At 37.0% G+C, this 20990-nt stretch overlaps 1 protein-coding gene across 3 annotated transcripts in view; it reads left to right on the top strand.

Moving 5' to 3' along the window:
• LOC101739002 (PHAF1 protein CG7083) overlaps nt 1-20573 on the top strand; it is a 30585-nt gene extending 10012 nt beyond the window's left edge. Inside the window, exons 2-11 of one of the 3 annotated variants that reach the window (XM_012696733.4) lie at nt 3399-3481; nt 4453-4580; nt 6412-6571; nt 7090-7185; nt 7804-7954; nt 8542-8750; nt 9660-9784; nt 10892-11081; nt 11747-11876; nt 13178-20573. In XM_012696733.4, coding sequence (XP_012552187.1) covers nt 3399-3481; nt 4453-4580; nt 6412-6571; nt 7090-7185; nt 7804-7954; nt 8542-8750; nt 9660-9784; nt 10892-11081; nt 11747-11833 — 1229 coding nt within the window. In that variant the 3' untranslated portion in view covers nt 11834-11876; nt 13178-20573. Of the gene's footprint in view, nt 1-3398; nt 3482-4452; nt 4581-6411; nt 6572-7089; nt 7186-7803; nt 7955-8541; nt 8751-9659; nt 9785-10891; nt 11082-11746 lie in introns of all 3 variants that reach the window. The other 2 variants (XM_038018041.2, XM_062674384.1) reach the window with 2 other exon arrangements.
• The last annotated feature ends 417 nt before the right edge of the window (nt 20574-20990 follow it).

Here is a 20990-nt window from a genome sequence, read left to right as displayed (position 1 = left end):
AATTTTCTTTTGAGAAATGAAACCATTCCATCAGTAGGTATTTTCTTATGACGTTGTCACGTTCAACTATCGTCAGTAAACCGACTTTACAGACAACCGATTTTTTTATTTTATATTGTTGTAAAACAAAGCAGATTCCACTCTCCTGCGGGTTGGATGCAATATGCTCCGAATAAGCCCTGTCCCGCCGTCTCAATAGCTCCGACTGGGCTCCGGCCCGGTCCGGGGTAGGGCGCCGGCTGTGAGCGGCAGGAGTTTTTAGTGAGGTTCAACGCCCGCCGTGCGGGTGGGGATCCGGCGATTTTCTCCTGGAGAAAAAAAAAAGATTACACTCTCCGTCAAAAGGGCAGATTTTTTTATTGCTTAGATGGGTGGACGAGCTCATAGTCCACCTGGTGTTAAGAGGTTACCGGAGCCTATAGACATCTACCACGCTTGGGATATAAGTTCTCAGGTTCTCAGTATAGTTACAACGGCTGCCCACCCTTCAAACCGAAACGCATTACTGCTACACGGCAGAAACAGGCAGGGTGGTGGCACCTACCCGTGCGGACTCACAAGACGTCCTACCACCAGTAAGATGATTTGATAGTGCGCTAACCACAATAATGGTTTACCCATAGACACAGGCCATTGAGTTTCTGGCCGGTGGGTCGCGATTTCGATTCGGTAGTAGATTCAGTGAAGGGTCATGCTAGGGCCAGTGTTAGCAAATTCTCACAAGTCGAGCCCGTGAGCTCACCCACCCGTCCGGGCGTCGCTGGAATAGCGCCTTAGGTTGCCTATACGTTTATGTATTTTGAAGGGTGGGGCAGCCGTTGTAACTATACTGAGACCTTAGAACTTATATCTCAAGGTGGGTGGTGCATTTAAGTTGTAGTTTTACACTGGTGGTAGGACCTCTTGTGAGTCCGCCCGGGTAGGTAGCGCCACACTGCCTATTTCTGACGTGAAGCAGTAATGCGTTTCGGTTTGAAGAGTGAGGGAAGCCGTTGTAATTGTACTGAGACTTTACAGCTTATGTTTCAAGGTGGGTGGCACATTTATGTTGTAGTTTTACACTAGTGGTAGGACCTCTTGTGAGTCCGCACGAGTAGATAACGCCACCCTGCCTATTTCGGCCGTAAAGCAGTAATGCGTTTCGGTTTGAAGAGTGAGGGAAGCCGTTGTAACTATACTGAGACCTTAGAACTTATATCTCAGGGTGGGTGGCGCATTTACATTGTAAATGTCTATGGGCTACAGTAACCACTTAACACCAGGTGGGCTGTGAGCTCGTTCACCCATCTAAGCAATAAAAAAAAATGCGCGACGGGTTCGTCGACCTCCCGTAATTCAATACGCTTTGGCAGTCGGTCTGTCTGTGTCCGCACATTACCTGTACAACATTTCTATAAATAAATCGCTATTGTCACACGACAGTTTTGTTTTTGTAAATGAACCGTGTTTGTAGATTATGTATATGAGTCGTCTATTATCAAAGGTGGCAATCTGTGCATTTGGACAAAAAAATGTTATTGATATGTCAATACAGATTGATTTGAATATAATCGTCTCCTTCAAAGAATACGGTTCAAAACCTGCATTAAATAAAGGTTAATACTTAACCTGTTATTTATCTAAGATGTCGTTCAGAAGAGTTTTGTGACTGCCGATGGAATACAAAGTCAATAATTCGTTTTTCTGATTTACCAATAATTGTCTAAAAGTCACATTGCCGGCTTTGATAATAGTCGACTCATATAATGTTTTTGTTTCACAAATGAATAACCGGTCACTGGCCTCGCCGAACCTGTCGCTTGCAACGAAGGGCTCGACGAGTAAATTAACCCACAGACACAGCCCACTGAGTTTCTCGTCGGATCTTCTCAGTGGGTCGCGTTTGCGATCCGGAGGTAGATTCTGCGAAGCACGGCTCTTGCTGGGGTTCGTGTTAGCAACGTCGTTAGGTTTAAGCTCCGTGAGCTCACCTACTAGTTAAGGTTACGCTGAAATAGCCTCTCAAGGATATCAGCTTAGGTAGGAAAAATAAATAAATGCATACAACTACCTCAGCGCCCTCTACGCCACCATTGGTCGACTGTTAAAGAATGCTTTAGACGATGCTTAGACACCAAGTCTGGTGCTGTGCTCTGGTTGGGTAAAGTGAGGTAAATAAATAGAGCACAATGTCGTAACTGAACAAAAATGAGCATAAATGAATGAACATAATAAATGACCACAATGTTGAAAATATAGAGAACGAACCGAAGTCCATCCACTGAGTCAGAGGTTCCAAATACATAATCCGAAAATATTAGTTCGGTTTGATAGTGTGGCGTGCTTTTTAGGGTCTTTAATATACATAATATTTACGTTATATTTTTACTCTGCAATCGTTTTGGCTTCATAGTATTACGTAAAAAAAAAAAAAAGCAAGTTTTTCTGTGAGATAAACAGTACATGTTTAATTTTAGCTATATGAAAAGTCAAAAACATGCCAATGTCATTTCTCGACCTCTAACTATCTCGTTACGAACGTTTGCGTTAACGAAGCCCGCTATAGAAAGCAGAGTATTAAATACACTTGACATTGGTGAAATCTAAAAGGAAACGCCATAAACCTAAGAGATAGATAGATAGTTTGCGTTAATACATTAAATTAAACACATATACATATATCTTACTCTGTTGTTTGTTGCTGTAAATACTGACAAACAAAAACACAATTACTGGTGGTAGGACCTCTTGTGAGTCTGCACGGGTAGGTACCACCACCCTGCCTATCTCTGCCGTGAAGCAGTAATGCGTTTCGGTTTGAAGGGTGGGGCAGCCGTTGTAACTATACTGAGACCTTAGAACTTATATCTCAAGGTGGGTGACGCATTTACATTGTAGTTGTCTATGGGCTCCAGTAACCAGTTAACACCAGGTTGGCTATGAGCTCGTCCAACCATCTAAGCAATAAAAAAATAAAAAAATATGTATTTTATCTGAGGGCGTCTATATAGCCGGTAATGAACGCTGCGGGTATGTCTTTTTATAAATAACTAGCTGACCCGGCAGACTTCGTAGTGCCTCAATCGATAAATAAAAGACCCAAACTTTTGTACAAAATAAACTTAAAACAAACAAAAGGAATCCGTCCGACGGGTGACACGTCAAAGTGAAAACAAAAATGTTATTATATTTTTATTTAATCCGAGCATTTTCATATTTATCTACCTTTTAAACTTTCTGTGGATTTCCACAAATAATTCAAGACCAAAATTAGCCAAATCGGTCCAGCCCTTTTAGAGTTTAGCGAGACTAACGAACAGCAATTTATTTTTATATATAAAGAATTAAACATTTTGTATAAAGCAAAAGCCGCTTGCAATCTCACTGCTCTTAATGTGTTTTTTTTTGTTTTATTTCAGGCATGCATTTCTCACAGTCAGTTGCCATCATACAGAGTCAAGTCGGGACAATAAGAGGAGTACAAGTATTGTATAGCGATCAGGTAAATTGTATAATTTAACTAGCCGTACTCGCCCGCTTCGCTGGGCATTTAAAATTAACATTATTATTTATTGTCATTATTATTAGGGAGTCCAACAGTCATATAAATATTAACCCAACCATTAAGTACATGAATTTTCTACATGGATACCAAGTTTCAAGTCAATCGGAGGCATCGTTCAGTAGTTATAACGGAACATCCGTAAAAACTACTGTAGATTTATATATTAGTATAGAATAGATTAGCGGACCCGACAGACGCGTTTGTCCTACCCTAAATCCGAAAATTTTAAACTTTTTATTACGAAAAATAATAATTAAAAATAACATTTTTTAGTGGACCGAATTGTGAATCTAAACCATTCTCAAATTCCCTAGAGGATCCACAAAAAAAAAAAACATCAAAATCTGTCTACCCGGTTAGGAGGAGTTCAGTGACATTACACACGTCCAGTAGAATTATACATATAAAAATTATCCTTTAATCGAAGAGCAGGAAGGTTGGTCTAAGCAAATAAATAATAGGATCTAGGAAGATAATTCTGCTTGCAAGACCTTATCCACAGACACAGTCCACTGAGTTCCTCGCCGGATCTTACGATACGACGCAGCCGAGAACTTTCAAAGCTCAAGTGCTTCGTAAGCTCGTTTGACTAATACAATAAAATAGACTACAAAAACACTTTGTTTGGCATACCAAAATAATGACGATGTATATATAAGGTGAATGAGTAAAACTAAACTTATAATAACCTAAGAACAATGGACGAACTTATCGCAGAAAGCGATCTCCTCCAGTAATCCTTTGGAGAACCTAAGATCAGCAACCTAAAGTCATAAAAAATGCCTACATAATTACAAAGTCTATACTTATGCTTAAATAAATACATGCATACAAATACATATAGATATATCCAATAAACTAAAAATATGTATATATAAAAAAAAGTGCTTATGTTTTGTTTGTTCCAGAATCCTCTATCGGTAGATTTAGTGATCAACATGCCACAGGACGGCATGCGGTTGATATTCGACCCTGTAGCGCAGAGGCTTAAGATTATTGAAATATACAATATGAAATTAGTCAAATTAAGATATAGGTGAGTTACTGACTAAGATAAAATATGGGTACTGACTGATTTAAGATATAGATGAACTACTGATTTAATTAAGATAAAGTTGAGTTACTGACTAAGATAAGATATGGGTGTCTAATTTAAGATATAAGTGAACTACTGACTAAATTAAGATAAAGTTGAGTTACTGACTAAGATAAGATATGGGTGACTAATTTAAGATATAAGTGAGCTACTGACTAAATTATGATAAAGTTGAGTTACTGACCAAATTCTTAAGTAATAAGATTGATTATTGTCTTCTTTGCCTTATCTGAAAAGTTCCTATGTGAGGTTAATACAGCAAGCTTTCATGTTGCGTTTTGATCTGGCCCACAGCTTTGTGACTGGTCTGATGTTTTAGACAGATTAGTTTTGCATAGAAAGCAGTGGGAGGTTGAGACGCGTCTTTTAGCCAAACACCTTATATTCAAAGAAGGTAACGAAGGGAAGGCAAGAACTAAAAGTCCGAAAATACAATTTCGAAGTCCAAATGAATAGAGACCAAACTTTTTATTTATTTATTATATTGTTATAAATTATTTTTAATTTATTAATAATAATAATATATTATATGAATTTATATTAATTATCTTTATAAATTATCATCTTTAAATCGGAAACTATGTTAGTAAATATATGTATATGTATTCTAATATAATTCCTAGATAATTATTAGTTATGTTATTCAGTGACGTCACACGGTTTGTTACCAACAGTTGAATGCACAGAGAATGCATTCATAAATGTAATTACATTATTATTATTGACTACATTATATTATTATTATACTTATTGACGTGATAAACGGATATTGTGCACTGTAATTAATTAAAAGTATTTCTCTGATCATGTTTTTTAAAGACAGTTGTAATTTTGAAATGGTACTTTTTTTTATTGCTTAGCTGGATGGACGATCGCACGGCCCATCTGGTGTAAAGAGGCTACCGGAGCCCATAGACATCTACAACGTAATGCTGCCTGTATAATGTCAAACGGTGGGAAAATTCCATGGTCTCAAACTAGCCTAATAACGTAGGTTGCTACAATACAATATAATTACAATATAATTGCTATAAATGCTACAGTATAATTACTTAAATATTATGTTGTTACTTCTTGAGCTATATAAATATATTTATTTTTTATATTTATATTTACTAACAATCACGCCACGTTAACTGGTCCCGTGATAAGTTCGTAAAGAACTTGTGTTACAGGTACCAGATAACGGATATAAATGTAAGATTTTTATTATACACATACATATATTTAATAGACATCCATAACCCTGGAAAAGACATTTATACTTATCATACAAATATCTTCCCTTGGCGGGATTCGAACCCGCGACCCTCTTGTGTAGTGACCATGTCACTTACCACTACACCAGACGGCCGTTAAATATAAAATAAATGGTATCATAAATAGTAAAGACTGGTTGTTATTTAATAATATCATGAAAACTTTATTGTGAATTAGCTGATCCCGCAGACTTCGTAGTGCCTCAATCGGTAAATAAAAGTCCTAAAGCTTTTGTATAAAATAAACTTAAAACAGACAAAAGGAATCCGTCCGAGACGGGGGACACGTCAAAGGGAAAACAAAATAGTTATTTTTATTTAATTCCGAGCATTTTATATATTTATCATATATTTATCTACCTATTAAACCTTCTCTGGACTTTCACGAATAATTCAAGACCAAAATTAGCCAAATCGGTTCAGCCGTTCCCGAGTTTTAGCGGGGCAACGAACAGCAATTCATTTATATATATATATATATAGATTTTGACTCCGTGTATTTTGTTTTTCAGTGGAATGTGTTTCAATAGTCCTGAAATAACGCCATCTATCGAGCAAGTCGAGCACTGTTTCGGCGCGACCCACCCCGGCTTGTATGACTCGCAGCGCCATCTGTTCGCTTTAAACTTCCGGGGACTCTCTTTTTATTTCCCCGTTGACAGTAAATTCGAAGTAAGTGCACGGACTGTTGTTTTTTTATTATTATTGCATAGATGGGTGGACGAGCTCACAGCTCATCTGGTGTTAAGTCGTTACCGGAGCCCATAAACATCTACAACGTAAATGCGGCCACCCACATTGAGAATTGAGTTCTAAGGTCTCAGTATAGTTACAACGGCTGCCCCACCCTTCAAACCGAAACGCATTACTGCAATAGACACCTACCGGTGCCTACACGTGCGGACTAACAAGAGTCCTACCACCAGTAATTATGAAAATTATAATTTTGCGGGTTTTCGATGTTATTCCTTCACCGTGGAAGTCAATCGTAAACATTCGTTAAGTACGTATTTCATTAGAAAAATTGGTACCCGCCTGAGATTCGTACACCGGTGCACGAATGCACCGGACGTCTTATCTTTTAGGCCACGACGACTTCGAGTTGTAGCTTCAGATAAAAAAAATTGAAAAGTTCATTATCTTAGTTAAATCGTAGAAGGGTTAACTCATTTAGAAATTTAATATTTCAGCCGGGATACGCGCACGGGCTTGGCTCTTTACAGTTCCCGAATGGCGGTTCCCCGGTTGTTTCGAGAACCACAATATATTACGGATCTCAACATCAGGTCAGTTACCGTATTGTGTCAACAGATGGCGCTGAATTCAATAAAAATATATGTAAATAATCGTTTCTTTTCACTCGGGAATCCTCAAGGTACATCTATACTAATATACAAATCTACAGTGGTTTTTACGGATGTTCCGTTATAGCTACTGAACCGTGCATCCGATTGACTTGAAACTTGGTATCCATGTAGAAAATACATGTACTTAATGTATAGGCTAATATTTATATGAGTGTTGGACTCCCTACACCAGTGGCGGGGGCGTTAATGATGAGAATCTCTGTGGGGTTGAGAAATAATAATGTTAATTTTAAATGCCCAGCGAAGCGGACGGGTACAGCTAGTATGGTATAAATATACAACTGTTTATGGGATATTAACTGCTTAAAGTTTAATAGTAGTCAAAACATAGATAACAAAAAAAAAAAAAAAACTAAACTACGCTCTTTTGACAGTATTCATGAGAAAAATACTGGTGATACCAAATGTTTACGCCATATTACTTAAGTCAATTTCGAATATTTTTGGAAATTGTACACTTTTAATGCGAAAAGGCGATTTGTTGTTTAAAAAAAAAAACTTTGAGTACCGCTGGTCCAGCTTATTGTCGTTTCGCAGCTAAGCAGTAACACGAGCAGTCGCGTCTCCGGCGTGCCGCTGCCGGACCTGCCGCTGTCCTGTTACAGACAGCAGCTGCACCTGAGGAGGTGCGACGTCCTCCGCAACACCACCAGCACCATGGGTCTGAGGCTGCACATGTTCACTGAAGGTGAGGATACCAGCGGCATCTCTAAAATCTTCATCTTTACAAAAGTCGTTGTGGCCTAAAGGATAAGACGTCCAGTGCGTTCGTGTTGAAGCGATGCACCGGTGTTCGAATCCCGCTGGCGGGTACCAATTTTTCTTATGAAATACGTACTCAACAAATGTTCACGATTGACTTCCACGGTGAAGGAATAACGTCGTGTAATAAAAATCAAACACGCAAAATAATAATTTGCGTAGTTACTGGTGGTAGGACGTCTTGTGAGTCCGCACGGGTAGGTACCATCACCTCGCCTATTTCTGCCGTGAAGCAGTAATGCACCACTTAACGCCAGCTGGGCTGTGAGCTCGTCCACCTATCTTTCTTCTTCGTCGCTTCCTGATTACTGAGGGTTATGACCACCTTGGTTCAATTTTTGCACTAGCTTCCTCCAATGTTACCTGCATTCGGCCTGCTTAATGCTGGTATTTGTGGCCTCCTTGCAAATGTCCGTCCACCTTCAAGCAATCTTCCGCGACTTCTTTCTTCCATCTAAGCAATAAAAAAATAAAAAATAAACTTGTGTGAACTGTTTGTCGGTACGTCGGCAGGCACGAGCAGGGCGCTGGAGCCTTCGCAGGTGGCGCTGGTCCGCGTGGTGCGGTTCGGGGACAGCTGCCAGGGCGTGGCGCGCGCGCTGGGCGCCCCGGCGCGGCTCTACTACAAGGCGGACGACAAGATGCGCATCCACCGCCCCACCGCGCGGAGACGCCCTCCCCCCGCCTCCGACTACCTCTTCAACTACTTCACGCTGGGCCTGGTCAGTGCCATCCACTTCTCCACAGATCACCACCCGCTAACATCGCTGCTGCTTCGGTAGGCAGCGGCTTGGCTCTGTCCCTGGCATTACTGAGGTCCGTGGGCAACGGTAACCACTCACCAACAAACAGGTGGGCCGTATGTTCGTCTGCCTACAAGAGCAATAAAAAAAAAAACTCCCCACTCGCTTAACTCACAATAACACTCTTTTCTTTTTAAAGGCATTTTATGACCTGGTAACTAAGACTTTTAAGCTGCTTTCAGACGATAGTGCCATATAGGTCAGTGCCATCCACAGTCCACAGCTCACCACCACCTACCACTCCCCATTCGCTTAACCCACAATAACACTTTTTTTAAGGCATTTTATGACCTGGTAACTAAAACCTTTAAGTTGCTTTCAGACTATAATGCCATATAGTATAGCAGCATATACTTAGCCAATAATATATAGTACAGTACAGTGTAAACGTGTCCTTAACAATGTATGGTGCGCGATATTGTTGTGCTATGAGCTATATACTATATGATGTTATATTATAGCGTAGTCTGAAAGTGGCTTTAGGTCAAGCTTATTTTAATTTTAATGAAAATTTTTTTATATGAAAAATGATATGAAACGAAAATGAAGTTTGTTAATATGAAACATGACATGAAATGAAATGAGATGAGATGAGATGAAATGGGATGAAATATAATCTTAGTAAAATTGTGATCATTTGATCATTTTCCCACATTTGTACACTTTCACAGATATATTAAACAGTTAATAAACCACCATTATTACACATTTAAACCTGAAGAAACACCAAAAAAGACAATATAAAACAAATCACACACACTGCTTCACTCCTCGCGTTCCCGCCAAAAAGTCACATCGTAATATGAAATTACGGGTCGGTTCTTACAGGACGTGTTGTTCGACGCTCGCACCAACCAGGTGAAGAAGTTCGTCCTGCACACGAACTACCCGGGCCATTACAACTTCAATATGTACCATCGCTGCGAGTTCGAGCTCACCGTCCAGCCTGATAAGTGAGTGGATTATTTGAGACACGCGGCTGTGCGCATAGTCCGCTTTCGAGAACATTCGATCTTCCCTGATAATGACGTTGAAGGCTTCGTCAAACCGAACGCGTACTTAGCGCGCGTCAGAGTGCTAAACTGACGGCGCGCTATGACGCCAAGATGTGTTGTACTACTATGGTAATGTACTGTACTGCACTGTAATGTAATGTATGGTAATGTAATGTACTGTCAAACAGAGCGCCAGCGCTGGCAGTACGCACGTTGCAATTTTTTACAAATACTTTTAAAATTTCACACTCCTATCGAAAGGCACTATGATTTGGTTTGTTTGTTGGGGTTGATTTTTTTTATAAGATAAGCGGTCCAGTACACCGGCTCTCAAGTGTTCACCATAACTCATAAACATGACAGCGTATCGCTTGAGCTATACAACTCCTTCAGTCTATCGCTCATTGCTGAGTATCGTGATGCGCCCGTCTGTGACCGTGTTTTGTAATTTGTAGCCACTTATATCGGTCGGTGGCACAGTGAAGTGTGTGGCTCAGTCTCGTGTCCAGATAGCAATAGGAACTAATAGCAATAGGAACTAATAGCAATAGGAACTAATAGCAATAGGAACTAATAGCAATAGGAACTAATAGCAATAGGAACTAATAGCAATATGAACTAATAGCAATATGAACTAATAGCAATAGGAACTAATAGCAATAGGAACTAATAGCAATAGGAACTAATAGGAATAGGAACTAATAGCAATATGAACTAATAGCAATATGAACTAATAGCAATATGAACTAATAGCAATAGGAACTAATAGCAATAGGAACTAATAGCAATAGGAACTAATAGCAATAGGAACTAATAGCAATATGAACTAATAGCAATATGAACTAATAGCAATAGGAACTAATAGCAATAGGAACTAATAGCAATAGGAACTAATAGCAATAGGAACTAATAGGAATAGCTACTAATTAATCGCAATAGGAACTAATAGCAATAGGAACACGCGAATTCTTCGCGGCGAAACTTGTCAAGGCTGTGGTAGCCAGCCGTGCTTGGGGGACTCTCGATAGTAAGTCTTGTCTTTGAGCGAGGTATGTTCACGCGCAGATCCGAGGCGCACTCGCTTGTGGAGAGCGGGGGCGGGGTTGCGGTGACCGCCTACAGCAAGTGGGAGGTGGTGTCGCGCGCGCTGCGGGTGTGCGAGCGCCCCGTCGTGCTCAACCGGGCCTCCTCCACCAACACCACCAACCCGTTCGGCTCCACGTTCTGCTATGGATACCAGGATATCATTTTTGAAGTAAGCTGGTTTTTTTTTATAATTGACGATGCATAGGGAAACGCTGTCATAGTGCCAAGATTGTGGTAGCTGGAAAAGTTGCATGGAATCCCACCAGCAGTAACGTTTTCATAGTTTATTTATTTATTGCATATATGGGTGGACGAGCTCACAGCCCACCTGGTGTTAAGTGGTTAGACATCTTTAACATAAATGCCGCCACTCTAAGGTCTCAGTATAGTTACACCGGCTGCCCCACCCTTATACTCAAACCGATACGAATTACTGCTTCGCGGCAGAAATAGGCGGGGTGGTGGTACCTATCCGTGCGGACACACAAGACTGTCGACCATCAGTAATTACGCAAATTATAATTTTGCGGGGTTCCTTCACCGTGGAAGATAATTGTGAACATTTGTTAAGTACGTATTTCGTTAGAAAAATTGGTACCCGTGTGCGGGACTTGAACACCGTTGCATCGCTACATATGAATGCACCGGACGTCTTATCTTTTAGGCCTTCACTCTTTTTTCAGTTAGTAACCCCAAATGAAGATATTTCCTATCAATATTTCTTTTTTTTTTTCTAGATTATTTAACCCAACTATCGGAATCCATAGACGCCACAACATTGTTTTTTTTTCGTCAATTATGAATTTTGATGCTGACTATGTATACATTACGCAGGTGATGTCAAACAACTACATCGCGTCGATCACCCTGTACCAGCCGGACAACGCGCGGCCGCACTACGCGGTCGGCTCGATCGCGTGACACGCGCGCGCGCCCCGAGCGACGTACGGTGCGCAGAACAAAAGTACCGTCGCCAAAAATGATTTTTTGTTTAAGTGCTTTCGTCTTTACGTCGAGTCGTGTGTGCGTGATTCGTTGTCCGCCCGGGTCCCCGGCTGGCGGCCAATCGGCGGCGTGCTGGAGCTAGTGTCGCGGGCCGTACAGATTTACGATGCGATTCGTTTTTAAATAGGGCAAAAAGTCGCCGGAGTATTAAAAAAAAAATTTTGGTAATTCATGTGTTCTTTTGCCCCCAAACTGAGATTATTAGATCTATGGAAACCAGAGATCTACATGTACATACATACAAAAAGCACTTAGGGGCGCCGTTAGAGAATAATTTCGAAATCTACATTAATTAGAATAAAAATATTATTATTAGTCGCTCGATTGACTATATTCGTACTTATGTTCTGGTCACACTCTGAAACATTACAAAATCTATTTGGTGGAAGCCGATTGAGTTAGTTAACACTAAACTGATAACCGAATAATGCGATAAGTCTATAAAGATTTTATTTAGATCAGCTGTTGCATGTCTAATATATATATCTCTCTTATTCTCTCTCCCTGAATATACATGTATATGATTTTGGTCAGAACGAGACGGAACGTTTTATCGCTTTCTCGAAACTCATTATAGAATATTTATTTTTATTACAATAATCACAGCTTTGTTGACTTGTATTGTTTATAGTCGTATAAAAATAAACTTTTGTTTTTAGTGCGTTTTAATGGACGTACGACCTCACGGTCCACCGGTGATGAGGCCCACAGACATCACAACTGCACGCCGCCACTCGCCTTGAGACATTAGATCAAAGTTTCAAATGTACAACATAACGTATACAGTAGAAGCTCCTTATTCGCGCATCATTCATTCGGGTTTTTACTAGTCGAGGATTTTTAAAATTGCGACCCAATTCCTGTATTCGCGGTAACAAATTACTTTATTCGCGAATCTAATACATACACATTGGCAAAAAGGATTCCAATCGTATCCAACCGAATCCAATATCCAACCGAATATTCGTTGCAAATGCGTTATTAAATAAAATCGACTACTAATAAAAAACTAAAATAGATCTTATTGCGACTGTGTCTAAGTATGTTTTATTTTGTCACTCACACATTCCATATTCACGGTTTCTATATTCGCAAAAATATACGCCCCGCGAATAAAGAGTTTTTACTGTGCTTGCAAGTTTAGAACGATGTTATCCCGTGGCGTTTTTATATCTATCTCTATCACGGCAGTAGTGTTAGAGAGAGAGGTGAAAAGGCCACTCTATCCACGAGTAATTTAAATAAAGTGTTTTCCAACAGGACTCATCACTTAAATACACGTTCAGAACAGTAACGCTTGTCACCCCAAAGCGTGGTGTTGCCAGCCTTCAAAATATTCCACTAAAAACAAAAAAGTGATCCTCGTACCAACATATCTCTGACACGACGCACCTAAGAGGAAGCAGTATTTAACAACAATATTAATGTGATAAAAATAAATAAAAGTAAAAATAAAATTAAAAAAATAATAATTAAAACTCTAAAAAAAGTGAGTGACAGATCTCAGTCGGTGTGTTTTATATTTTTAAATAATTAATTAGCAATGGCGGAAGCGAGTATCTAGTAAAAATATAATCATATTTTATTTTTTAGTTTTTTAGTTTTAATGTTTTTATTTTATAAGATGATTATGATTAAGATTATGATATTCGATTGTGTTCTTTCAATTTTATAAAATTTATAATATTTTTCAGACTCGAATAGGAATGTTTTGATATCATTTTAATTTGATGTTCAAATCAAAGCTACGAAGACGTTTTTACATATCACAATACGATATAGTTATTTTTAAAAAAAAACAGATTTTTAATGCAAAAAGTTGACAGAATACTGACGTGAATATCTTTTGACAACTTGACATTTTAGTTTGGAAAAATAATGAATGTAAATGTTTTGTCTATGATCACTTGTATCTATATCAGCGGTTCGTTAGGATGATGTGTGCTGTGTGTATAAAACAATAGAAATATGAAGAGTTAATTAAATTATATGAGCATGAATTTAAAAAAAAAACTACAAAAACGGTCTGATATTTTTGAGCTTGCAACACACTATAATTTTCAGCAATCATGGTATCTCGTTTGGTATTTTTGTAAGTTGCATATGAGTGATATGAAATTATTCTAGTATATATTTCCTCGTGCTCTGAAATGGTAGGGCGTTTCGAAAATAAACACATATGCTGATTGCAATTTGTTAATCATATTTCACAAAAGTATTATTCATTCCACGCAATTATGAATCGACTGAGTGAAGAGCTTGGGGCGTTTTCTCTCTGTCAGACTTTTAGGGTAACACAGCCGGTTCTCGAAATTCGAATCTACCATAACGAAACAAGAATACAGTTTTAGGTTTTGTCTAAAGTAATCGATCGATTCCCGTTTCGGCTTCGAGAATCTTCGTTGCGCCCTTTATATCCTAGTTGGAATGTGCGCTGTGTTTTTCTCAAAGAAACCTGCCAATAAAGGTGACCAAACGATATTTTTGATGTAACTCAGTTTTTATTTACCAATAATGTAATTAACTTTTCATATATAGTTAATGAACATAAAAATTCGTCTAATCGTGTAAGTGCACTATTGTAAGTCAATAATTAAACGAATAGATACGACTTTGTTTTTATTTATGGTATACTAACTCGGGGCTACCACAATATGATTATAGCAAATTTAGTAGTTTTACAAAAAATAATAATGGCAACCCCGTTTTCTTCTTAATGCTCATTGTAAGCGTTTTTTTTTTATACGTATGAACGATTGCGTATAAGAGTCGTCTATTATCAAACGTGGCAATCTGTGCATTTGGACAAAAAAAAGTTATTGATATGTCAATACAGATAGATTTGAATATAATCGTCTCCTTCAAAGAATACGGTTCAAAACCTGCATTAAATAAAGGTTAATACTTAACCTGTTATTTATCTAAGATGTCGTTCGGAAGAGTTTTGTGACTGCCAATGGAATACAAAGTTAATAATTCGTTTTTCTGATTTACCAATAATTGTCCAAAAGTCACATTGTCGGCTTTGATAATAGTCGACTCATAAGATGTTTGAAACGTGTTTTCTAATTAATATATTAATATTTAGTGAGGCAATGAAAATCGTAAGACTAGTGATTGCACGCGTGTTTGTTCGTTCAAGTAATCGATACACTAAAATTTAATTGTCACAAAATATATGAGAAATTTTGAAAAACATTTTTTTTTAAATAATACTTTCGTCTTTGGCGTGTCATATGCACGATTTATAATGCAATAATTTGTGATCTATAAAAAAATCCATAGATAAAAAAAACACAGTCTAAATTGACTTTATAATTATGAAAATAAATTATTTTTCTAAGACTTCAATAAGTTTTATATAATTTGAAATTATATTCTGGTGATTTGCTAAAAGTGATCGGTGCCAACAACATTTTGAATTCAATATTGGACTTTATGGCTTCTAATCCTGAGTCTTTTATTCTGTGAATGAGCTTAAAACATGTAGGCCACGGTCGCCTGGTTGTGATCAGAGTTGGTGTTAAACAAAAACACGTTTTAGTTCGTAACTGTTAGAGATCGAAATCGCATGGGTGTCTGAAGTGTTTGTATTATATTTTCCATATCTCCGAACAGTTCGCTTTGTACGATCATCACTAGAATATTCTGCGATCTTAAAGTGATATAAACATTTCGGATATCCCTTTCGATATCGTTCGAGCACAATGAATCGCGAGTGTGTTAAAAAAATAAATATAAAAATGGCGCTAGTGCCATAGAGTAACGAAAAAAAAAATTAAAAAAAGTTGACAAATAATACTTATTAAAAAAAATTGTGTTAAACATAAGCGATAAGTACCGCGTACCGCAGCTCTTGACGCGTGTGGCCACGAAACAAGCATATTTACGTTTTAATGTTGCCATATTTAAAAAAAAAAAATACTATTGCCGCGGTTTAAGAGGGCTTGTATGCTCTATGGTCGCACGCGTCAAGTTTTTTTTTAAATGTTGCGTGGCTTGTCGGGAAGATAGCGTGCTACGTAAGTTTCACTTAGCATTACAATTATATGTATGTGGAGTGTGTTGGAATCGTTCTCGGAGATGACAGTAATTGATTTGTGGTAGAATTGTGAGCGCGTATCGGTGGCCATCGTTGTTCGGACTATTCCTACCGTGAATTGAAGGTTGGGGCAACTGTTATATAATTGAGGCTTCGACCTCAAGGCTAGTGACGTCATTCTCATTGTGATTTCCAAATTTAGTAAAAAAAACCGAAACAGGTATTGGTTATTATTATTATTATTATATTGTTTACTGGGTATATATCGAAGAACTTAGTAACAAATAATAAAAAAACTAGCATGCTCACTTTCGGCATAACACCGTCCATTGATGCCCCTGAAAGGGAAATTTAATGTATGTAATGCATTATAATTGATTGATAAAGTAGACATTTTAGACCCCATATAAATTACTAAAAACTAATCTAACTAAAGGCTATTTTGGACCGGATGAACATTATAACATAATAATATGACATTAGTGTTGCCTATTAAAACCTATCATAGTCCATTGTTGTTTGGTCTCCGGGAACGATCGGTCTCACATACATACAACTAGCTTTTTAATAACCAAAAATAAAGCGCCCTGCTCTGAAGATCGATAAAACTGTGTGTCACTTGTGCACATGATCTTCTAGAATCTTCGTAACTATTGTCTTATTTGCTTTCGATAGTTCTCATAATGTTAGAGACGAGACGAATTTCGAAATAGGTAATTATAACGTGAAATGTAAATGCAATCTATACATATAAATAAAATTGGAGTGTCTGTTTGTAATATTGAAATAGCTTCTTTTTACTACATGCATATTATTATGAATATATATACGGTACATACACCAAAATAACATTTTTTACAAATTTTGTCTGTCTGTTTGTTCCGGCTAATCTCTGGAACAGCTGAACTGATTTTGACGGGACTTCCACTGATAGGTAGCTGATGATATAAGGAGTAACTTAGGCTACTTTTTTAAAACTAGTTTCGCCCCGCGGCTTCATCCGCGGTACGACAATAACCGCGGGTAACATCGCGGGACTCAGCTATCAATAATAAAATTTAATGTTTCCGAAGCGAAGCGAGGGCGGGTCGCTAGTATATAAATATATCGAGCGGTGAATTTTGTATTTGGTTTAAAAGCTTAATTTTTTGCAACTTCACAGGAGAGCTATTTAAATTAAAAAAAATGGAATTTTTTTTATCATAAAAAAAAACTTCTTCAGCCATTTGAATGGTGTAAACATAATTGAAGTTCTATTAAAAACGTCGAATTGTTGATGCTGATACCAAATAAAACGGTCCATTAATTACAAAAGTAAATGTCTCCTATTACGCGAAATATCGCGTTAACCAAATACCTTTTCACTCCTTGAATTATATTTAGTAAACATTTGAGTACATCTTTGTCCTTAGTGCGAGTTTTTTAACGTTCTCGACAGCGTAAAAGTTAATTCGAATTTGCATGAATTTGGAATGTTTGCCTACGTTTGCCGCTAGGGGCGCTGTTCCAACTGTACACAAAAATTCGTTAACTTTTACGCTATCGACAACGTTAAAAAACTCGCACTAAGCACACTGAACTCATTGCGAGTTTATCTTCTCAACTAACGGTCGGAAAATATATGTGGCTTTAGTGGAATGATACTAATTATATATATTAAATATAATATCGATTCGTCTCGTCATAGTCTGTGTTAGATACGTTTTTATTTATGGTTATTAAAGTTGCAGTACATAATTTAATGTCGACTTTTTATTGTCGACAATTGATTAAGTGAAACTACTTTTCAATGTGAAATGAGTATTTTTTAAGTCGAATGTCGCTAAATTTCTAAGCACCTTGTGGCTTAATTTTAAGTCAAACAGTAGCTTAATTTTAAGTAACGTCGCTAAATTTCTAAGCCACGCGTGGCTTCATTATAAGTGAAACGTGGCTAATTTTTAAGTCAAATGTGGCTTAATTTTAAGTAACGTCGCTAAATTTCTAAGTCACGCGTGGCTTCATTATAAGTAAAGCGTGGCTAATTTTTAAGTCATATGTGGCTTAATTTTAAGTAACGTCGCTAAATTTCTAAGCCACGCGTGGCTTCATTATAAGTAAAGCGTGGCTAATTTTAAAGTCAAATATGGCTTAATTTTAAAAATGTCTTAATCGTGTTCTGGGCAAGATCGACACGCTAACCGATTAATAAATTGTATAATATAACTTTTAGCTTGTATTTTATACGTTTAGTCGCGTTATATTATGCATTTAGATAATATACATAACAATCAGTATGGTTAATGTAGAAAGCCCATCATGGTTTGACACGGATTTTGGGCAAATTCAATTTGAGTATGAGTATGTTTCATTTTCTTTACAATTACCTGATTTTCAGTTGGTAAAAAGTTTGTCTATGTCATATTTGAAGTCGTCGTGGCCTAAAGGACCACGAAAAACAAGGTTTTTTTTTTTGACATTTTGAACATAATCTGCGGACAAGATTTACAAACTGTTGGACATTTTGAAGATAATCTATGGACAAGGTTTTTTTTAAATTTTGTGTAGTTTTCATCTGAGTCGGTGTCTAGTTATATCTACGTCATAGTTTAAAATAAATTATGTGCACAGCAATTCCTATGTGACATACTGCGTAATAAGCTAAGAGATGTGGAAGCAGGAGATTGTAAAGTGAATGAAACAAAAGTAAAATTAAGACGTATAAGGTTCTCTTAATCATAAAATTTACGAACGACGTATTTTGGAATTAACAAAAAAATTATTCTTACGAGGTCTCTTTATTTATATTTTGATACTATGTAGGGTATGAGGAAATCGTTTTTGCTACAATGACACGTTTTATCACTTTTCATTATGTGAATGCTTTGAAAATCAGCTGATTTGGGGTTAATGTCCGCGCTTGAGCGCGTGTCAGCCGGCTGCGGTCGGTCGTTGACCTCCCGAGTTTTGATTACATTGCTGGTTTACTAAATGCATAGTACGCGACCGATGTAATGTGTGACGAATATTAATCTATAACATAGATAGATTAAATGTAACACTTGTTTAAATTTTTAGAACTCCCATATTGCTTCAAATCGTACAATGTGTAAGTTCATAGATGAACGATGATGTAGACACGTCTTTTAAGCGTTCACAATGTAAATAGATTAGGTAAATGGCTATTATAGATACATTCTCCCGGAACTCACCGGGTATTTTCTTATTATATTATATAGTTAGCACTGAAAAAAAAAAAACAATTATGTAATAATATTGTAATAAAATCTGTGTGCGTAGAAAAAAATAGTATTTGTTGAAAAATAATTAATTAAACAAAAAAGTGATTTCATTTAGCGTTATTTTGTGTGCGTTCAGAAATTAAAAGAATATCGAATGTTTTTAAACATTTTATTGGTAATGTTTTATTTTCTGTTCGTAAATTACAATTAATTATCGTTCGATCTCGCAAAGATATTTTTGATAACGGTCTGGTAGTACGAAAGGAATATAGGTTAAGGTTTGTGTCAAAATTTCATACGAAAATTGTAATGTTTTTTTTTTTGTTTTTCATTGTTTAAAAGAAGAACAAAAAACAGATTCTTTTCACGTTCAATGTTTCAATTCAAAATTTTGCAGGGCATTATTTTAGTATTAAAAAAAAAAGAAGTCATGCACGTCGCATTTCTATTGTGTATTGTGTTTTACGTAAAAAGCACGCGTCACTTGAATTGACTGTCTTGAACATTAAGAAGAATGTTAATTCATAAAAAAAATGACATGTAAATTATGCGGGAATATTTGTTTTTTTTTTCGTACTTATTCGCTGGTTGCATAAGTTGCGAATGGGACTAGTTATAATACGTCAAATTTTAAATGCCTTCGAGAAAAACATAATTTAAAACAACTGTAACAGTTTGATTTCGCGATTGTTGCTTTCTTAAAATGTCCGACCTTTTGAATAAGTTATCGATGATTTTGAACAATATTTCATAAAATAGCCTCTTAAAGCATAAAGCAGCTGAGAGCATAATCTTTCTTTTCAAAATTCGAATCCTAAAAGAAAAAAAAAGTTGATGGATGGAATAACATAAAATATGTTAGTCAGTAAATCATGAAGGATTTGGTAATGCGGGGGCGACAGTAACGCCATCTAGTTGCAGATCTTTAGAAAATACTACCTACTAATTCACTTTGTGGTTGAAACTGTTATACTAACTGTTATGGTATAAATACACAATATTATACAGGCGGTATGTGTAGTCAGGTTTTTTGATCCGTGCGTCATGACTACTGACGACTAAAATAAAAGCGTAAAGTTTTCGGAAATCTACCCTATAATGCGGTCACCTGAGTTTAGCGTGCGATTTACAAACATGCTCATAGATAATACAAATAAATTGAACAAGCTGCCGATAATTTGTTTTAGACGTAAATTTATTAAAGGAATCTTGGTGTGCATGTATATTTATAAATAACATTTTTTTATTTGTCCACAATACATAAAAGCTACGATAGAAATGCGACGGTGCAATGACACTACGTGAAATTATGTAACCGTCGAAATGGGTACAAAAAAAAAAAGAAAATGTCTCAAAAATACCAAAAAATTAAATAAAGGATTTCGTACCGAAATTTGATTGTTTTTATTTCTTCGAATGTTTCATGTGGTAGATAATATCTATACTAATATTATAAAGAGGAAAGATTTGTTTGTTTGTTTGTTTCGAATAGGCTCCGAAACTACTGGACCGATTTGAAAAATTCTTTTTCCATTAGAAGCCGACATTGTCCCTGATGAACATAGGCTACTTTTTTTAAAAAAAAAATTATTTTATTTTTTTGGTTTCATGTGTGTTTTAATGTTTCCGAAGCGAAGCGAGGGCGGGTCGCTAGTTAATTTAATATTGATGATAAATGACCCACACCGGTATCTCTACTTTACGCAAAAATTGGCAAAAACTTTACTGGTGGTAGGAGGTAGTAGCTAGGTGGTAGGTTCGGTTTGAAGGGTGGGGCAGCCGTTGTAACTATACTGAGACTTTAGAACTT

Source organism: Bombyx mori, chromosome 20 (genome assembly GCF_030269925.1).
Source record: "Bombyx mori chromosome 20, ASM3026992v2".
Taxonomy (NCBI): domain Eukaryota; kingdom Metazoa; phylum Arthropoda; class Insecta; order Lepidoptera; family Bombycidae; genus Bombyx; species Bombyx mori.
The sequence above is the reverse complement of the archived record's forward strand: the minus strand, read 5'-3'. Positions and strand labels throughout refer to the sequence as shown.